We start from the raw sequence: 22,337 nt of genomic DNA, 5'->3' as shown, positions 1-22,337 counted from the left end.
ATCCATTTTGAACACTAGAGGGAAGCAGGTAACCGTGCAAAATGCACTACAGCATGAGAGAGGGTTTGTTACCTGAAATGTAGATTTTGATCGGATTCTTGGGGTCAAATATCATGTAATTTTGCCCAAAACCTTAAAAGTGGCATCCGTATCCCTTCAACCCAAGTATTTATTAAAACGAAAAAGAAAACAATGCTATGGTTAAAAGGACCACCCTTCAAACAAACAAAAATGCAGACATTAAAGCAATCTAGATTGATAAATAACTACAGGGAAACGGAAACTGTGTATTTTGGGTGAACTCTCTTTTTAATATGACCATGTCTTGCTATTTCTGGAGATATATCCCCTTCAGCATGCTATACTTTAGGACAGATGCATAATCTCTCACGCATATTAAAACCATCCCTGAATACATCTCCAGACTGCAGCCACATCTTCACACATTAGCTCTAATGCCCAAACGGTTTGATGCCAAGGGTGTAAACTCAGTATTTGTCTGCTAGTAGTCTCAATTAAGGCTAGGAATTTCTATAATTATCTACATAAATAAAAAACATAGGCTAAACTAGGGCATTAGTAATGTGGGTGTCAATAACCAGCAGTACAAAATCAATACATGTTTTCTTATATGAAATGAATCACACTGCAGCTGGGTGTTCAATAAATACTTTATTTGATGTTATCTGGACCCACTAGTTCTTTTTATTTTTCAAAATGAAGTCTGAATGTTTTGTGAAGGACTTTGATTCATTTCAATTATGCAAATGCTTATTTTTTCCCTCTCTGTGTGGACTGTCTTCCCTCCTATAGATGGATTTTCTTAGCTGTCGTTCGTCTCTCCTATATTACCGTATGGAGGGTGTATACCCACGGCACAGACCCCGAGAGTAATCCATGTATGGTATAGCTGTGTTGAAAACATTTCAGAATATGCCACTATTTTGAGTTTTATATTCGACTTAATCCTCTCATCCAAACTTTTCTTAATTGAAACACATATCATTTCTTCCCTGATGAGTTATGTGTACAGCGGGTGTTCACTATATGCCCAGAGGCAGTGTGGTTGATTAATGTTGTTGTGTTCATTATTAACAGACCACTACAAAGGTCACTTGAGCAGCGTGTAGAATGTATAATTGCATGATTTTTCTTCATCCAAATGCCTTTTTCTACATATCCTCAAAGCAGCTGCACACATGTGACGAAAATACCAAAAAGTCTTATTCCTTTGGACACAGCTGGTTCGTCTAATCGAGAACAGCTGGTTGCCAGGTGAACACAATTAACTTCCTGGTTGGACAGATCAACACTTCCTCTGGATGGACATGGGCGGAAATTGAATGTTACTCTACAAGGACTTTTGAGTGAATCCATAATGCAACATATGTGAAACTCAACAAATAGAAGAACGAGTGAGAAAAACAAAACTTGTTCACAATATTAACCTTTTTCCCTTCACTAGGTATGGACACAATAATAGCTTCAGGCAATGTTTGCAATGGAATGCATTATTAATTGGACATAACTTATCAACAACAGCTCTGCAGTTACAGGAGACACATATTACATTGTACCAAGTTCTCTAACAGCCTAGTAAACATCCTAATCACGTATTTGAACAGGTTAGACAGATGTGTTTTATCTAGTACCATTCACAAAGGAAAGAAAAGCCTTACATAAAGCAATTTGCATGCAAAGCTCTGAGCCCTCTCTAGTCCCAGATATACTCATAATCAGGCAATTCAAGTCAAAAGGCTACTTTTCAACCACAAGCACCACAAACCGTAGGTGTGTTAAATGTGCTCAGTCACATCCTACAGGCATTTTAAATTGTGCTAATCTCAAACAGCAGTTGGAGGATGTCTACAATTACGGCCATTCAGAGTCAGCCTTCTTAAGGAGCGTGTCCTGAAGGAGCCTTCGGGGTGGAAAGCATCTGGCTTATCCTCACAACGAAACACCATTAGGAAGCCATTCCTGTAGTTTTTATTCATCCACCCGTACAGGACAGGATTGGCAAAAGTCGAACCCATAGCAATGATATGGAACACTGTGTATATGAGTTTGTACTCCTTAAACCTGAGCACCAGGTCTAGATCACTGGCCAGCTGAAACACGTGGAATGGCAGCCAGCAGATAGCAAACACCACCACCACCAGCGCCAACATCTTGGTGGTCTTTTTGCGGCGTTTGATGCTGTCACTACGGGTGGACGGGCTGATATGGTTCTTCAGTTTGACCCAGATGCAGATGTAAGCATAGCTGATGATGGCTAAGGGAAGGATGTACTGCAGGAGCAGCATTGAGAGGCTGTAGATGACCCCGTCCCTGCTGGTCCCGTGGGGCCACTTCTCAGAGCAGACGGAAATACGCAGGTTGATGGAAGGGATCTCTTCATGGCGGTATTCTCTGAAGATGGCCAGGGGCGCTGCCAGGATTGCTGACATAGTCCAGGTGAGTGTCATGATGAGAAAGCTGGAATGCCATGTAAGGCGCCGGCCAAGGTGGAAGACGATGCAGCGGTATCGCTCCAGAGCGATGACAGTGAGGGTCAGGATGGATACATGCACACTCAGGGCCTGGGCAAACGGCACCATGTGGCACAACACAGCCCCAAACTTCCACTCATCCAGCAGAGTGTAAACTAGAGTGAAGGGCAGGCAGAGGGTGTCCACCAGGAGGTCTGCCAGGGCCAGGTTTGCTATGAAGAAGTTGGTCACTGTTCGCATGTTTCTGTAACGAATGATCATGTAAATGACAAGAGCATTTCCCATAAGCCCTAGCAGAATGATTAGGGAATATGCTGCGATCAGGGTGATCTGGACTCCAATGTGCTTGGTGATGTCTGTGTGGAAACCTGGTGTGTGTAAACCTATGCTGTTGTTGAGAAGAAACCAGGGATCTGTTTCACCAGCCTCCCCTTCACTCGTGCTGTTGGATGTGTCTGGAGGGCTCATTCTGTCGTCAGATGATAGATTTAGGCTGTGCCGACACCTGAGGAGGGGAAAACCCATCAAATGTAATTATTGACACAATCTAGCCTGAATAATAAACCTTTGAAAATAACATGTCAAATGTAAAAAAAAAAAAGGCCTGAGCTATGAGGTAATTATTTTATTCCCAACATTTGCTCTCCAATTTAGAATTCCAAATGTTTTTTGTCACTGCAAATATCGCTTTAGGATACACATGTCTTCCTATGTGTGTGTGTGTGTGTGTGTGTGTGTGTGTGTGTGTGTGTGTGTGTGTGTGTGTGTGTGTGTGTGTGTGTGTGTGTGTGTGTGTCTCTGTGCAGATGTCCCAAACAACAAGTATGACTTTCTGAAGCAGTAACATGATCCCTCATTGGCAGCCACTTACCAAGAGACTAAGAGTTCCTCTCATTTTTGCCTGAAAAAGCCGGATGTACCCTTGCTGTGAAATGCTCCCAGGGTTTCTGGTGCTGCTGCGCTGTTTTTGTTATCTACTTAATGACTCCTGGAATATTCTCTTCTTCTCTTTATGTTGTACGATACTTCCAGTCATTCAAATGTATTTTCAGGGTCTACATCTCACCTGCTAGAGCTTTGACAAACTGACTAAAAGATCACATACCGAACCGTTTCATTATTCTTTTCATATTACCTGCAAAGGGTAGTTTGCATTGTAAATGTCAAACGGTTATTAAAACCGTTTTGTAATTAAATTATAAATAATTAAATGCCAAAATAGGAGATATGATAATTCTCTAATGCATGCAGCCTAATTAATAGAACAATTAAACAGCCTTTCATTAAGGAAGTGGACGTTCTGAATAAGCTAAGAAAAATAGAAGGAAATGGCTCTCTTTGTACACATGTGTGCCTCCCAAAAAACAGAGCATAATGCTACCTAGATCTATTGCATCCACCATGGCCTAGGTACAAGTATTGGCTTGTTTACAGCTCACTGTTTCTCCAAGGGAGAGACACCTGTGCCATGATAAAGGCTAAGTGTGATCAGAAGATGTCAGGCAGTCATAGCTATCATTAGAGCTGCCGACTGCCTTCAAACTCAGTCAGCAGCTCATAAAGGGAATACTGTGTGGTAATTACTTGCATAAAGGTCCGTGCTGACCCATGTTAGACAGCCGTATTTTAGTATAAAAGATATTCTTTCTCTTCAGTACTTTCTATAGTTCATTATTTTGTCATTACTGTCCATTTACCTGCAAGAGACTGAGAGCTCCATGCTGAATACAGACAGAACATTTTGTGATGGCATGTGTTAAAACTACTCTCAATTTTGACTCTTGACTGCTAAATTGCTGCATCCTCATTAACCAAATAAAGGCTTTTTACATTTAGTGACATTAGAATCGGCCAGAGGCTTTCAACACATCTAAATTACTTTGATATAACTGTTCAAAACGGAACACTTTTTAAGATTGTGAGTGCTCATATGCCTAATTCAACACATTTCAAAGCTAACACTACGTTTTCAAGTTGTTTCTAAACACAGAGACAAATAGAACAACAGTGAGAGGTTTCTTTGGTTACAGAATTTTTTTTGTTGCTCTGGAGATTTTGTAGCATATTGTTTGACACACTTTTAGACACACATTTTGCCTTTTCAGTATTGTATTCACAAATAAGAATTTCATCAAGGACAATAGAGAGTAAATCATTTGTGGCTGTATTGTTGGGTTGATATTGTCATATTTGAGGTATGATAAAGCACTTGATAAATACAATGTATTATTATTATTTTAGAAGCTATATTAATCAAATGGTCCTCTGCAATTGTCTTTAAAAGGGTATACACACACACACACACACACACACACACACACACACACACACACACACACACACACACACACACACACACACACACACACACACACACACACACACACACACACACACACACACACACACACACACACACACACACACACACACACACACACACACACTGTGTAATGACTCTCAATCTATTAGGGACCACGTATTTAATGACAACTAGGCCTACAGTGTGCAGTGCCAATGAGCCCAAAATCCTACACCTGTACCTTCTGTCCGTGGAGCAGACAGTCACACACCAGCCGGCAGCAGGGATTTAACATAGAGACTGCAGGCGAAATGTGCACTTCACAATGCATCAGGAATCTGTCAAACCACCCGTTCTGATCAGTGCAGATTATACATGACTTTAACAAAGCTCGTGGCACTGAGTAACGTTTTATGATACATCTGCTGGAGCAATTCAACTGAATGTTATATTATACTGAATTATACGCACTGCCATGAAATTCTAATGAGATATTTAATGTCCCAATCAAATATCATTGATGCTTCGGTCGTGCGTAATTTGTCGCCATTTGTTTAATTTACTGAATAGTGCGCATTCAAATATCTCCAAGTGAGCTCTCAAAGCTTTTTTTCACCGACTAGACAGCTGCAAATCGTTTGCCTCCAACACCAATGATCACCTGTGGTACGCAATTTGGACACTTGTTCCTTTTCAAACGTTCCTCTCATATCCAAATTACGCACATATAACAGTTTTAGCAACTAACGCTGAGCAGAATAACAGAGAATGTAATATCTATTTCCTCAGGGATACATTTTTTTCAATAAAGCAACCTCGGAACACACATTTAAAGTCAAAATAAGCGCTACCCACGTAGTTATGTACTCACCTTTTCTCCTATATCTCCCTTTACAGACGAGTCTTCACTCCAAAGTGGCGTGGAACAAGGGGGGAAATCCCGAAGCTCCTCCCAAACTGCTCTCCTATAGTGCGCATCTTGTGGCTCGACAGTGCGTTCCTGAGGCAGGTCTACAGGACACAGACAGTGTCAGTGTCCACATCAGTGCCAGAGACTGTCACCGGAGACCTGCACTTTGCAGATCATATATGTAACTGAGGGCTCTTTGTAATTTCATTTCCAGTGCACATAGAATATACAGAATACATGTAATTCAATATCACAGAATGTCCTTTAAAGAGCCAACTCACAAGAGTAACGTCACTGATTTATTGCACATTCCTGTTTTATCTGCTTTTATCATTCACTTTCTAGGCAGGCTTAACACTTGTTGTATTCATATTCATACAACTTTGAATGAACTTTGGAACAATTCACGATTGTAAAGCAAATCCTCATATATTGCTTTATTTGGCATCACATGTCACAACTGATGTAATTTCAGCAATAACATGAGCATATAACTGAGGTCTTGTGTTGTTGTGCAACAAGCCCTACTTGCATGCTTTATTTTGATTCCCTGGAAAAACACACATCTCTCAAAAAACAAATTTCTTATGTCCTCTGAGATTATTCAATTGTAGAATAGGATTCAGTTGGGAATTTCAATCAATATGTAGTATTCTGGGTGTCATTCACCTGAATTATGTCATTTCCACTGGGGTTTGAAGGGATCAGGTTACATTGTGTGTCGAGAGCCATTTCCCCTCATATAATGTAGCAAATATTGGAGAGGATTGTGAAAAGATTGTCAGGAAATGTCTCAAGGCTGACTGTGAGATTGTGCACAGAACATTTCCGAGGTAATACAATTATGTACCCAGCAGTTACCTTGCAACAACTTTCAGATTCTTGAAAAATATAAACATTTGCATGTGAATCCATCTCCATTGAATCTGTTTGAAATGTGTTCACCTCATCAGACCTGTAGACTGCTCGCACAGATGTAACAGGAACGTCGCCAGATAATTAAGGACATGTAACATGCTGTCTCTTTAAATTAGACATTAACATAGGAGCTTTAGCCACGTGGAAAACCCATTGTCGCGCACTTAAAAAACGTTTAGTGATTTCAATAACAGTGTCTCCATCAACCCTTGTCTCTGCAATACCCTGGAGCATTAGAGTCGTCTTTCACCATCACAGCTGAGAACTAGTGAATGGAGAAATATGACATGATCCTTGGATTCTTGTGGTGGAATTATATTTAATGGTGCGATAATTGCCTCACTGATTGACTCAGTAACAGATATTTTCCTTATTGATTGTGGCAGGCTGCCCCTCCACCTCAATTTATTCTTTCAATAATAAGAGTCATCCCAAAGCCTGCAGTGCACTGGGTCACTCGCAGTGAAGCTTGACAGTTCCTTCAGCCTGACTTGTATTCGTTAAGGATAAAGGATTCCTGTCCTTGCTTCATACTTATCTCTAAGGGCTTCTGAAAAGTGGTGAGGTTTTATACTAGCAACAAAACAAATGTTTGTGTCAATTTAAAGGAGACCTATCATGCTATATTTTAATAATATATTGTAGGGCCATACCTATATAAGGTATATTTATATGTTTTTTTTTTCAAAATACCAAACAGATCATGCATTTTAGCCATGCCTCATTTTGCTCTATTTTCCTCTCCTCCACCCTGTCTTTGCATGCGCTGCAGCTGACCACACCCCCCTGCAAAGGAGGGGGCCGAGTTACGAGCGTCATGTTACCATGATGTTACCATGCCACGGCAACCTCTCATTCCCCTGATTGGTGGAGAGTTGGCCATATAGGCGGAGCTCCTCGTCACTGACATCACATTATTTTCAAATCTGGATCAGTCTGTATCAGATCCGTTGCAGCCCCATTTTTAGAGATTTGGGTATGGAGGAAAAGAGAGACGGTTGTGTTTTCTGACACTTGGTGAGTTCCCTGACACACCGGGGACACATATTCATGTATTAGAGACGTACAAAAGTTCATTTTGTATGATAGGTCCCCTTTAAGTCAACCCATACTGTAGGTCTTTACAGCTTTCTTCATGTGCTCATATAAATCTACATGTACCCAATTAGTAGGACCTCCCTCCATATGGCCAGGATTCTTTATTTATGTTCCACTGCTCTCCATCTGATCGCTGTGTCTGTTCATCTCCTCTGAGAACACTGGTGCCACTGATCTGATGACATGATCAGAGACTGTGGCACCCTCACGTCGCAAAGCAACAACAATCACAGCACACACACTGCTAGGGATGTTCTTACTGGCACTCCCTGTCTGTCTGCTTCTCTTTGTGTGGGCTTTGTGGATTATAAATTGAGTAGAGGATGACAGGCAAACAGAGAAATCCCATTTGAGCCTCTTGCTTTTTTGTTTTTTCTGTCTCCAATATAGGTTCAACTTGACAGGTGGACAATGTAGCCATAATGCAGACACCAGCCTTAAGTTTTCACTGATCCAAAATATTGATTTGAAAGGGTGGACTTTCAGTGTCAGTCAAATTGGATTTCTTGGGTAAACATGTGGGGTGCTCTAGTCATACCTTATGGTGTTATTTTATGGCATGGCCAATGTTTCTAGGAAAGCAACATGGACATCTATCTCCATGCCCATATTGTCTAAAACATGACTCTCGTGACAATTAAATTAGGAGTCTATTTAAACCTACTATTAGGTCTTTGTCTATGTCCTTGGCAATGTTTCCGGCAATATGGAGGCTTTAACAATGTGAGAGGGATATCTGCATTTCACATCTACTTTTCACATTAATTATAGAGGGTGGGCTGTCCTTGTATACATCTTATTCTATTTACATGTACCGAGACTCCTGCATTTACATAGTCACTTACAACATTCTCTGCATTATTTAGCTTATTGTATTTATTTATTTTCCTGACATATAGTTTACTTAATCTGCATTACTTGCACATTGGTCTGCAATATAATCAGCCCAATATTATTCTAATCTATTCTATCCTGTTTCTTCTTGAGCTTTAAAAAAAATTCCATTTTAATTTCTTTATTTCTTTGCATTGTTTCATGTGCTATATAACTATTTTGCAATGTTGGAGGAGCCTGGGACTTAAGAGTTTCATTGCCATGTAGCTATACTGTGCATGACATTAAAGACTTTGAATCTCGAATCTTAGACTGTGAAATAAAACGGTTCGAAAATACCTCTGCCCTGAGGAGACCTTTCAAAAGTCTAAAAAACGTGCCCTGTTCATGTCAGATGATCCAGTTCTTGAAACCAAAAAGTCAAGATATCTCGGTGTCTCCTGCTCAGATACTGTCCACTCTTTTAAAAACCAGTCTCCTGGTACTGTGCCAACTTTATGGAAGTGCAATACTAAAACTCTTTGTTTAGCCCTACAGGCACCACAAGCTAAGTGCAATCAAGTTCCATTATTTCCAGTGGTGTAATGTAATGAAGTATACATTTACTCCAGTACTGTACTTAAGTTTAATTTTGGGGGACTTGTAGCCTAAGTATTTTCATTGTATGCTACTTTATACTTCTACTCCACTCCCTGAAATTGGATATTACCCCACAAAGTGTACTTTTACATTTGGTACGTTCAGGGCCGGCCCTTGGCATAGGCAGTATATGGGTGAATGCTAAGGGCGCATCAACCCATCGGGGGCGCCGAAAATTGTGGAGAAACAACACAATTTCCCGATTTTTGATCAATAAAGTACATCTTATTATCTTATACTAACATAACTATGCCTATATTACGCACAGTGCCCATAAACTCAAGTTTAAAATCAAGTTGAACTGCCCCAGCCCCAGTAAAAACCAAAGGTTTATGTGAAATAGTTCTTTTTTTAAAATAATGGTTTTAGTTTGCAATTATAGGTTTTCATTTTGTATTTGTGTTAATTTAAAATAAATCAAACTCCCAAAAAACGTACACAGCTTTTATTAACATTGGAATTTACTGTGTAAGCGGCCGCAGGGGGGAGAGCTTTAGAGAGCTCTCTCCTGAAAGACTGAGCGGCTCTGATAACCTCAGCTCAGTGAGGTAAAGGCAGACCTTTATATGATCATTATAGTTATAAAAAAATAAGAAAATAGATGAAAAACAGGTATAACATACTATATGACAGTAAAAAAAGTTGTTATTAATATACAAGAATACAGTTTAAAAGGGGAGTGATTTGTAAAATATCCAGAAAGAAAAATAAAATCTGCTTACAGTTCTGTTTCATATGGGTGTTGAGAGATGTTTCCATAGATCTCTTCATTTTGCTCTCAAAGTGCACCAGATTGATGCTTTCAACTTCAATATAAAAAATCTTCCCAGGGGAGCATGCCCCCGGACCTCCCTAGAGGATGTTAGGTCCACCCCCCACTTAAATCATGTTCAAATGGATAGGAAGCTAAAGGCATTTGCACACATCTTGTGTCCATATCTTTCTGTTTTGGTGGTTATGCCACAACCGTGCACGTGCATGCATGCGCGAGTCATAGTGAGTGTCTGCATTTTGGGAGGGGGGGAGGGGCGGCGCCAGCTAAAATCTTGCCTATAGGGCAGCAAATTGGTCAGTGCCTGCCCTGGGTACGTTAAGTATAATATAAGATAAGATAAGATAGAGCTTTATTGTCTCCCTTAGGAGAAATTTGTCTTGGGCATCGAGATAATACACATAAAACATTCAGGTCAATCAGTCATAGATACAGAACAGAGATTACATATCACATGGCAAAGAAACAAACAAGAAACATACAGGTACAGAACTTTCCCTATTGCACATCTCACTATTGCACATACATAATCAAATTGCACTTTCCCTATTGCATTCATACATAATCAAATATTGCACTTTTCCCTATTGTATTCATACTAGGGCTGTCAAACGATTACAATTTTTAATCAGATTAATCACAGTTTAAAAATTAATTAATCATGATTAATCATGTCCAAAATATGTCATTTCTTTATGTATATTGTTGTGGGAATGGAAAGATAAATGAAAGAAGGCGGATATATCCATTTAACATACAGTATCTATGTTTATTTAAAAAAATGTCTGCGTGTCAAAATGAAAGACAGCCCACACACCTATCAATCATCAAACCGTGGGGTCTTAATTCATTACGTGTTGATTTCTATCAACGGGGGAGTACTTCAGGAAAGTCGACAGGGGGGGGGGGGCGGCTAGTTCGTGACCACAGAGTGTGAACGTTGTGATCAGCTGTTTTAGCGTAGTTCTCCATTGAAGGGGGGAGTCTCCGCAGCCGGTTGGCGTAGTTTTGGCACAATTCCGTTGTACAGACCGACGTTAACAGCAGCCCTGTCTGTGCACACGGAGACCGACTAGGCTTGTTTGAGACGCGTTGCGGCTCGCCTCGAAAGTAGACGAGAGTAGCCGATCGCAGCCGGGGGAGGTCTCAAAAAGCTCGCCTGAAGTCGGACAGCTCGGAGTCGGCTTCTTCATCTTTTTCTTCTTCTCTCGGTTTTTTGGCGGATTGCAAACAGCTTGAAGGTGCATACCGCCACCTCCGGAGTCGGCTTGACTCGGTTTGCATTTATAAAGAATGCACACATGTGTTTAATCGTTAATGTCAGATATGTACTAAGTAAATACATTTGTTCCTGCTCAAGATTAGATTCAACTTTATTGTTATTGCACATATTACAGGTACTGAGACAACGAAATGTAGTTTAGCTTATAACCAGGTGCAACAAGCAGTGAAGTGGAAAGCAATGTACACAATCTACAGAATAATAGAATGAATTGAATGATGAATAAACAGTGGGGTATGAATGAATACACTAGATATCAGCCTGTGAGCAGTATGAACAGTGGGGTATGAATACACTAGATATCAGCCTCAGCCTGTGAGCAGTATGAACAGTGTGTATGAATATGCTAAGATATATAAAGTATGAAAACGGTAAGCAGTATAGTATAAAATATATAGATATTAATTTCATGATGATAAACATTGTGGAACAATGATGAAAAATGGGAATGGATGTGGCGACGTAAAACTGACACAAAACAACAACAAACTTTTGCCAGCCAATTGGAGAGTTTCAACAATAGCACGTGGTAAAAACCACCAATGAGCGCTCAGCTCGAGATACCAGCGAGCCGTTTCCCATCAAGCATTTCGCTTCCGCAGCTCGTGGAGAGCAACTGCGCCAACTCGCCTCGCTCTCAAGGCTGCGGGCGTCTTTGTCCCGCGAGATTTCAAAGTCTCATGTGGGCGAGCCTCCAGAGCAAGTCGGACAAAATGACTAACCATCATGCAACGCACTAGCAAGACGTTGATCGCAACTGCGCAGGTCTGCGCAGGTCTTGCTTGTCTCAAACAAGCCTACTCTGTAGTCCGGTGATCTAACCGCCTTCTGGAAAAGATTCACAAGTACGTCGGTACGCAAATGCGCTTTGTGACACAAGTGACGGTACGCATTTCAGATTACGCACATAACCTGTGTACCAGTTATGTGTTACCTGTACTACACATGGATGTATAATAAGAACTGGATACAGCGTGGGAGGCGGGGCCTCATTCATTCCTATGAGAGTTGCTCAATGACGCATGATGACAAAATGGCCCAACTTTTGAGAGAGCGAAACGTCACAGATTACCCGGCATGCCTGAGAAGTACCCGTATGTGCACTCATAGAGCATGCGCAACTTTGACCACGCCGCCCAAAGGCTCGTTCACATTAAGCACGTGAATTTGCGTACACGTAACAGCACCGCGCGTTCATGACAGCATGATACTGGATTTATATGAACGAGGCGGCAGTTAGCAGCTAGCTAGTTAATTATGCCAAGTTACACATCAATCGTTATGTACTTTTATATTACGCTGACATCAGGATCTAGTGATATCCAAGCAACAGAGCTTCATTTAGCATGATACTTGTGTGGGTTGTATGAAACCACTTGGTAATATATAAAATGTATATGTTGAAGCCTGTTATGATCAATTGTGAGTTAAAACTTTATCTAAAAAGTAAAGCTGATGATGGATTACTGTGGTGGAGTTAAAATAACAATAGCCTATTTATTTTGAAATGTGATGGAGTAAAAGGATAGTAACTGTGATTATTCATGTTAAGTAGCCCACAAGTAACTAAAACAATTGCAAGTGCAATAAGAAGCTACAGGAACGTTAATCGACGTCGGTAATATTAACTTTATTTAATACAACATTTACGGTACAAGATTTAATCATACTGCCCATAATATTTTACAAATGATGAATTACAGCAAACATGTGCAATATATCCATTATTACAGCTCCGTTGTTATTGTGCATCCATGGGTAAAGAGAAATGCATGTAGTACTGAACACGTAACATGAACGTGCCGGGCAGCGCGGTCCCATGGGTTAGATGCGCGTTCATAATGCAGAGGGAAATAACTCTCAGAATAACGTTATTAGCACATTTTTAAAACTTGAGGAACGAATATTTTTAATAAGGGCAATACAAGTGTTCATACTGGGTAGTTTATTTAGTTAAAAAAAAATTATCCAACGAGTTACAGACCATTCTTTCCCAATGTAAGTTAATGGGAAAAAGTGTTTCCGGGCCCAGCAACCAAACGGAAGTGTAGTACCGCCGTTTGGCCACAACGAATTAGACTCCGGCGCACTTCCTGGGGGCTTGGTACTACAGCAAAAGTATTCTCCGTCGGGACTTCCTGCAACAACACCACGCCGTTATCTTGATTCTGATTGGCCAGAAGACATTATCAAAGATGTTCTATTGAGAAGACGATCACTACGTGACAAAAGTTTTCAAAACTGTTTCTGGTCTTCGGTATTTCCAGACAAGTGGCTACTGAAATCAATCTTACTAACGGCCCGTCCACACTACAGCGTCGACAGCGTCGAAAACTGCAATCTGCCAATTCACTTTCAATGGGGTGACGTCACGTTGCCTCGCTTTTTCGCCGAACTGAATTGTGGGTAGCAGAGCGGTCCGTCTCCGCCGTCTCCGGCGTCAGCGCCAGCCAATCAAATCCCGTTTCTGAAAATCTGACAGCTCAAGCCGTAGCCAATCAAACCGCGTCTAAGCTGGGAGAGATATCCCGCCGTTCATTTCTATATTTCAAAAAAAGTTGGAGGAGAAACTAGGCTTGTTTGAGACACATTGCGGCTCGCCTCGAAAGTAGACGAGAGTAGCCGATCGCAGCCGGGGGAGGTGTCAAAAAGCTCGTCTTAAGTCGGACAGCTCGGACTCGGCTTGACTGGCTGGGTTTGCAATGGCGGAAATTCCATTTTACCCACTGTAGACAAAGGTGATCTCCATTGCTTTATATAGGTTTGTTAATTCAGTCATCATGATGAACCACACCAGTGACTGGGTTCCATAATTAGAAATGCTTCTCCCTCTTAATGTTTGCAAAACTGATAGGTGGACAGCAGGGGCGTCGCCTGGACCTGGAAACATTCGGGGCTTAGCCCACAGTGGCGGCGCTACAGACACATTTTCTACTGAAAGACTCCCCACACGCACATACACGATTGCGCCATCTGGTGTCACAACGTGTGCCTGCATTAGCTTTGTTACGGCAATGGATTGTGGGAGATTCTCATAGCACATGAGGATCTCTTGAGGGTAAGGTGCCTGTATTATCTCGGTGGACAAAATGTATGTTTTTATTTTATAAGGACAATAACGTACTGTTGTGTTTGTTTAGTTTAATGTTAATTGTTTAATGCTCACAGTCACAGCAACATGTTTTTGTGTGATTGGTTTTATATGATTTATCAACGTGATCATCAATAGCTAATCTGAGCACCAGAACCCAGCTCACGTGTCCTTTTATGCTGTCCATTGAAATGCAGGAAAGTAATCACCAGCTCTGAGTGATCTGTTGCCGAGGGGACACTACACCGGAATTACATAAGCAGAGAAAAAGTGCTATTTTGAGGGAACTCACCTCCTCTGGGGTCCCCCAGGAAGATTTTTTTAAATGATGAAGTTAAAAGCATCAATCTTGTGCACGTTGAGAGCAACATCAAGAGATATGGATACATCTCTCAACACCCATATGTCAACAAAAATCAAAGAATCCGAATCAGAAACGGGTTTATTATTTAAAAACACTTTATTTTCCAATTAAGTTTTCCAGAGTTGCCATCTTTTTTATTAAAAAAATGTCTAATGTCCATCTTCAGAAACTCCGCGTCCGCGGCTGAAAGTGTAAACACTGTCACAGAGGAGAGGTACGTACCTGTCAGCCAATAAAAGAGAGCAGGCTTGTTTGAGACAAGCAAGACCTGCGCAGTTGCGATCAACGTCTTGCTAGTGCGTTGCATGATGGTTAGTCATTTTGTCCGACTTGCTCTGGAGGCTCGCCCACATGAGACTTTGAAATCTCGCGGGACAAAGACGCCCGCAGCCTTGAGAGCGAGGCGAGGCGAGTTGGCGCAGTTGCTCTCCACGAGCTGCGGAAGCGAAATGCTTGATGGGAAACGGCTCGCTGGTATCTCGAGCTGAGCGCTCATTGGTGGTTTTTACCACGTGCTGCTGATGAAACTCTCCAATTGGCTGGCAAAAGTTTGTTGTTTTGTGTCAGTTTTACGTCGCCACATCCATTCCCATTTTTCATCATTGTTCCACAATGTTTATCATCATGAAATTAATATCTATATATTTTATACTATACTGCTTACCGTTTTCATACTTTATATATCTTAGCATATTCATACACACTGTTCATACTGCTCACAGGCTGATATCTAGTGTATTCATACCCCACTGTTTATTCATCATTCAATTCATTCTATATGTTATTCTGTAGATTGTGTACATTACTTTCCACTTCACTGCTTGTTTGCACCTGGTTAGAAGCTAAACTGCATTTCGTTGTCTCAGTACCTGTAATATGTGCAATAACAATAAAGTTTCTCTATAAGTTAAACCAAATCATTAAAATAAAATCTATTGTAATGTAATGATTTGGTTTAACCTTATTTATTGAATACATCATTTAAAATGGCAAGATTAAATCAAATTACATCCATGTTGTGCTCATTAAGCTTCATGTGTGCGGATCTGAAGGGACTGATCATTTGTAGCACCTATCAGTTTTGCAAACATTAAGAGGGAGGAGCATTTCTAATTATGGAACCCAGTCACTGGTGTGGTTCCTCATCATGACTGAATTAACAAACCTATATAAAGCAATGGAGATCACCTTTGTCTACAGTGGGTAAAATGGAATTTGTGGTGCTTACACTGCGTGATGGACAGGGAGACATCACTGTAAGAGTCTCACAAGACATTTCCCAAAGACTACAAAATGGTGAGTAAACAACTAAATTACATTCCAACAATCTGGATATGATTTTAAATGATGTAAATTATTTTTCAGATAACAGTTAGCAGCTGCACTTATGCAGCAAGCAAGGGCTGCAACAAATGCACAAGGTAATCTATCATTTAAATCAAAAATGGTATTGTCTTTTAATGCAAATCAAACAAATGACATTCATGTTTATTGTAAACAAATATTTAATTTTCTCTCAATCACAGTCCCTTTAGATCATGTCATTCTCCATACAATACATGTGGGATTTCTATTGCATCCACTTCATCTGCAACGAAAAACGCCAACGCAATTTCCGCCATTGCAAACCCAGCCAGTCAAGCCGACTCCGAGTCCGAGCTGTCCGACTTAAAGGCCCTGACACACCAAGCAGTCACCAGAGGACTAGCCAACGCTGAAGTCGGCTGTTGCCTGGCCGTGTTCTCCTGCGTTTTGGCCATGTGTCGCACGGGAACACACCGCACCGACTTCAGTGCGTGAGTGGCAATAACTCTCCTTACCAGCAGGCGGCGGTAGGTGTGTATTCGTCATTCAAAAGAGGCAACAACCGGAAGACAGAGAAGAAGAAGAGTATCTTTTCTCCGTAATATCATACAGAGCTGGCCTCTCCTGGATCAAGGTGATGAGCAGGTCTTCGTTTGCATCATTCCAGATCGCCATGATGAGATGAAAATGAATAGCAGTCTGTGTGTGCCTTCTTAAATCGTTTGTTTACGTCCCTCACTTCCGCTTCGCTTCTCATGCACTGATTTGCTAGCTGAACAGCCAATCAGAGTGATTATTTGGTCCGACTGCCAGACCCGATGCATGGCCGATTCAACATGTTGAATCGGCCATGCATCGGGTCTGGCAGTCCAAATAAGGCGTGTCACGGTCGACGGTGCGGGACACACCAACCTGACTACGGCGCCGCGAATGCCCGACAGCCTCTGACGGCCTCTGACTCCCAAAATCGGGTTGGTGTGTCAGGGCCTTTAGACGAGCATTTGACACCTCCCCCGGCTGCGATCGGCTACTCTCGTCTACTTTCGAGGCGAGCCGCAATGTGTCTCAAACAAGCCTAGCAACTGCGCCAACTCGCCTCGCCTCGCTCTCAAGGCTGCGGGCGTCTTTGTCCCGCGAGATTTCAAAGTCTCATGTGGGCGAGCCTCCAGAGCAAGTCGGACAAAATGACTAACCATCATGCAACGCACTAGCAAGACGTTGATCGCAACTGCGCAGGTCTTGCTTGTCTCAAACAAGCCTACTAACTATCGCCGTAGCGAATCACCCGGTTTTGTATGACCAGACCCTCTTCACCTACCGGGATACAAACCGGAGGAACCAGGCATGGAGGGAGGTGGCAGAGACAGTGGGTGAAACTGGTAGGTTTTCGCCTGTTTGGGGAGTTTATATATATATATTGCTCCCATAAAATCCCCGGGTTGTTTTGCTTTGTATGTCGGGGGCGGGAGATTCATGTGATTGGTTGTTGGTCGTGTTGCTTGAATAAAATCCCCAAGCTCCAGACACGCCCAGCTCCAAGCTTTTTTTGAAGCTGTAGTGTGGACGCTCCGTGAGAGTTGCTCAATAGAGAACCGCAGTGACGCGTCCTAAAACCCGGATGTAAACTTCTTCCGGTTCCTTCGTCAAAAACGCAATGCAATTTCTCCATAGGATTTTGGAAAATAGCTCCAAATAAGGTCTGTGGTTGAGACACATTTAAGAGAAGGATCACGTTTTGTTCAGCCGGATAATCTCCACATGTCTCCCCTACTTTTATAATTTTTTAATCATAAATCTAGTCGCCAAAAGCGAAATGCTAACGTTATGCTATAAACGAACTACAAGCCAGTACAGCAGCAGGGTCGCACGACTTCAACGTCACGCCAACTTAAGATCGTTTCAACTGACTTGCACTGAAACTGCACTTTGAACACTTTAAATATATTAACATTTTAAACTGTATACCCCGTTTATCTAGGCCCTTTTTGTTTTGTTTTATGTATAGGCTACATGTCACACTGTGGGAAACGATATTTCTGGATGTATAACACATGTAGAATTTGTTTACAATAAAGCTGACTTTGACTTCAGCGTGCTTGCATATTTTAACAAAGCTTTTCATTTTAGCCACACTGAATTTAACTAGAAGTCATGGCTGTGTCAATTACCAGTCTGATATCGTTTAACAAAGATGACAAGAAGAATGGAGATAGAGGAGAGAACCACTACAAGTCAGAACACGGGCAGCCTCGATGAAGGTGTGCTTACCGGTGTTGTCAGGGCTAGCATGAGGGACAAGGTTTATAGAGTGTCGGTGAGTAGTTATAGCAAGAGTACCGTTAACCTAGAGTTAATTTATTCACATTAATTCCCATCAACAAATCCATTTGATGTGTCACATGAAATCTTTATTAGGCAAGGCAAGTTTATTTATATAGCACTTTTCAACACATGGCAATTCAAAGTGCTTTACAAAAAATGAAAGACATTAAGAAATGGCATTTAAAACCAGTCATTAAAAAGAAAAGCTAATAAAATTAACATTAAAAGAAAAAATACACGGATAAAAGTTACAGTGCAGTTTAAGATATGAATAGTTCAATTAAAAGCAGCGACAAAAAGAAAAGTCTTCTTGCTGGATTTAAAAGTAGTCAGAGTTGCAGCGGACCTGCAGGTTTCTGGGAGTTAGTTCCAGATATCTGGAGCATAATAACTGAACGCTGCTTCTCCCTGTTTAGTTCTGACTCTGGGGACAGAAAGCTGACCAGTCCCTGAAGACCTGAGAGATCTGGATGGTTCATAATTTAGCAGGAGGTCAGAAATGTATTTTGGGCCTAAACCATTCAGTGCTTTATAAACCAGCAGCAGTATTTTGAAATCTATTCTTTGACACACAGGAAGCCAGTGTAAAGACTTCAGAACAGGAGTGATGTGATCCACTTTCTTAGTGTTAGTGAGGACTCGAGCAGCAGCGTTCTGAATCAGCTGCAGCTTCCTAATAGATGTTTTAGTGAGACCTGTGAAGACACCATTGCAGTAGTCCAGTCTACTGAAGATAAAAGCATGGACACGTGTCTCCAGATCCTGCTGTGACATTAGTCTTTTAATCCTAGATATGTTCTTTAGGTGATAGTAGGCTGATTTAGTAACTGTTTTAATGTGACTGTTGAAACTCAGGTCAGAGTCCATGACTACACCTAGATCTCTGGCTTTATCTGTTGTTTTGAACATTGCAGACTGAAGCTCAGCGCTAACTTTTATACGTTCTGCCTTGGCTCCAAAAACCATTACCTCAGTTTTATCTTTGTTTAATTGGAGAAAGTTCTGACACATCCAGTCATTGATGTGTTCAATGCACTTACTCAGTGTTTGAATTGGAGCATCGTCTCCTGGTGAAATGGTTACGTAAATGTGTGTGTCATCTGCATAGCTATGGTAACTTATTTTGTTGTTCTTCATTATCTGAGCCAGTGGTAGCATGTAGATGTTAAAGAGAAGAGGCCCCAAGATTACAAATATTACACACCAGAAAACACAGAAATATCCATGAAATAAACATACAGTAGGCTATAAACAATTAAAGGGATAATTGGGAAGGCATTACAAATGTAAATATATTTTAAATAATAAAACAATCCCACCACCACAGGTATCTACAGGAGAAGAGGGAATTCTCTCCACAGAATGTGAATGCCCATGTGGAGAATGGAAATGCAGTCATGCGGCTGCATTAGCCATCTTTGCCATCCACACTTTCAGCTGCACTGACACCCCCTGTCAGTGGAAGAAGCCAAAGGCAGCTAAACGTACGCATTCAGTGGAGGAGCTATTTCCTCCAACCAATAACTGATTCAACCCGCTGACAAGAGAGCCCACCTCCGAAGATCGTGACTGGCTGAGGGACAGACTCGGGGGCAGGTTCTCAGGAATGTCTTGGCTTCTCTCCCTCGAGCCAGAAAAGGAACACTACAGCTTGGAAACACTTACTGTTCCTGAAATGATCAAACCTGTTGGGCATCAGGGACCTGAGGCAATTGTGGCAAGCATGGCATTGTCTGAGGAGCAACAGAGGGCAATTCAGGTGGCTACACTGGTCAGCGAACCAACCAAAACTGGCATTTGTTCAGGAAAGGAAGGTTGACTGGCAGCAACGTTGGAGCTGTCCTGAGGTCAAAGCGTGTGACTGCTTCCCTTAGTGCCAGGGTGCTAGGGCAACAACAGGCCCTTGATGGTGTTTTGTCTGTACAGTGGGTGACTATGAATGAACGTGAGGGCTTCAGGGCATTCACCACTGCAACCCAGATTCAGGTCCACGAGTCAGGTTTGTGGCTCTCCCAATCAGGAGTGTTGGGGGCATCTCCAGATGGTCTGGTAGGGTCTCCCGCTGTGCTGGAGGTAAAGTGTCCCTACGGAGCCAGGGAAATGACAATTAGTGAAGCATTGCAAATCAAGGGCTTCTGTGTCAGTAAGGAAGAGAAACATTCAGCCTGCGTGAGGAGCATCCTTACTGGCACCAAGTGCAAGGTCAGCTTCACCTCACTGCAAGAAAGAAGAAGAAATTAAAAACTGAATCGTTTTTAATTTACATTTACTCGCCTTTGCAATGTTGTGGTTGTTAGAGTGTTAGGCTTCCTGTCAGCTCGTCTGTTGGGAAGATATAAAATATTAGTTTCATGGAAGTCACACCGTCACATATAAGAGCATTAAGACATACAGTACATAGGCTAAAACAAAACATCTAAAGATATAACCTTGCACTTTGTCTCGTGAACATTTTCACTATTTTGACATTTTTATAGATCAAAATTGAACTAAAGAAATAAAGGTAGATTAATCCATATTGAAAATAGGTTTCAGCTGCTACACTGATTATAATAGTTATATTTCTTAATTAATTAAGATATTACTGTATTGATCCCAATTTGGGAAATGTTTGTGTTGCAGCAGCATAACAAGAAAAACAAAATATAAGTTATTATATATACAAAAGTATGTGAGGGATGGAATATTAAATTGAATATATATGTAAAATGTACATGTGATGTTACGTCCAAGAGAAGCTATGGAGCAGAGAGTTCTCTGCCAGCCAGAGGTGATTTGTTATTAGTTCAATATGTCAAACTGATTTCCCTGAATACAATCTTTAGTTACACGGTGAAACGTTATGCTGCTTGTACTAATTAGACTTATCATATAATCCACACAGGTTTTAATAGGATGTATTCATTATCTTTACTTATGTTGCGGTCTTTTCAGCAGCGCCATCTCTAAAACGGCCATACAGTCACTACCCATCATTTACATTTCACCGTGACATGGACACAAATGTAACGTCAGCTTACCTCATGGCACGACTCCAGACTCTCCTTTGGAAAACATTGGCCGGGAAACGATAGAACGAGCACGTTTCATGCGAAGACCTGTGGCTGCAACCCGGAGCAAAGCAACAAACCATTGCGTAGCTAACTAGTAGCGCTAGCTTTAGCTAACGTTAGCTAACGAAACGAACTGCCGAGTAAACTTGGAAAACACCGGTAATTAATTATTCTATAATTTGTAAAACTACGGTGTTAAAAATGACCATTTCAAAAATAGAGATTCTAATGGTAAGATATAGATATACAGATAGGCTACTAAAGATAGGCAGGTACTTGCTTTCAAGCAGAACACAGGGGAAAACAAACTTAGCGGGAGTGTTTACGTGTGTAGGCGTAATGACGTACAACGGCATCGACAATTTCTGTAGTCCTATTCAGCCACTCGGTAACAACCATCGTTTTTCAGACACGTAAACTCTTCAAAAATCACCAGTGGGGTCACTGCTGATGTATCTACTGTCGTAGAACAAAACGTGATTTATCTCTTACATTTGTGTCAACCACAGACCTTATTTCGAGCTATTTTCCAAAACCCTATGGAGAAAATACATTGCATTTTTGACGAAGGAACCGGAAGTGCTAAAAATGCTAACTTACTTCCGGGTTTTAGCACGCGTCACTGCGGTTCTTTATGGTGCATGATGACAAAATGGCCCAACTTTCGAGAGAGCGAAACGTCACAGATTACCCGGCATGCCTGAGAAGTACCCGTATGTGCACTCAGAGCATGCGCAACTTTAGCCCAAAAGGCTCGTTCACATTAAGCACGTGAATTTGCGTACACGTAACAGCACCGCGCGTTCATGACAGCAGGGTGCTGGATTTATATTAACGAGGTGGCAGCTAGCAGCTAGCTAGTAAATTATGCTAAGTTACACATCAATCGTTATGTACTTTTATATTACGCTGACATCAGGATCTAGTGATATCCAAGCAACATAGCTTCATTTAG

At 41.4% G+C, this 22,337-nt stretch overlaps 1 protein-coding gene across 1 annotated transcript; it reads right to left on the bottom strand.

Annotated features, from left to right (window-relative positions):
- Window positions 1–668: 668 nt before the first annotated feature.
- npy7r (neuropeptide Y receptor Y7) lies at window positions 669–5,777 on the bottom strand. Its single transcript, XM_034093201.2, has 2 exons — window positions 5,666–5,777; window positions 669–2,997 (listed from the first exon to the last, which is right to left on the bottom strand). Exon 2 carries the CDS (start codon window positions 2,958–2,960, stop codon window positions 1,845–1,847), a length of 1,116 nt encoding a protein of 371 aa, XP_033949092.1. The 5' UTR covers window positions 2,961–2,997; window positions 5,666–5,777; the 3' UTR covers window positions 669–1,844.
- Window positions 5,778–22,337: the final 16,560 nt, after the last annotated feature.

This window comes from Pseudochaenichthys georgianus, chromosome 10, assembly GCF_902827115.2.
Source record: "Pseudochaenichthys georgianus chromosome 10, fPseGeo1.2, whole genome shotgun sequence".
Taxonomy (NCBI): Eukaryota; Metazoa; Chordata; class Actinopteri; order Perciformes; family Channichthyidae; genus Pseudochaenichthys; species Pseudochaenichthys georgianus.
The sequence above is the reverse complement of the archived record's forward strand: the minus strand, read 5'-3'. Positions and strand labels throughout refer to the sequence as shown.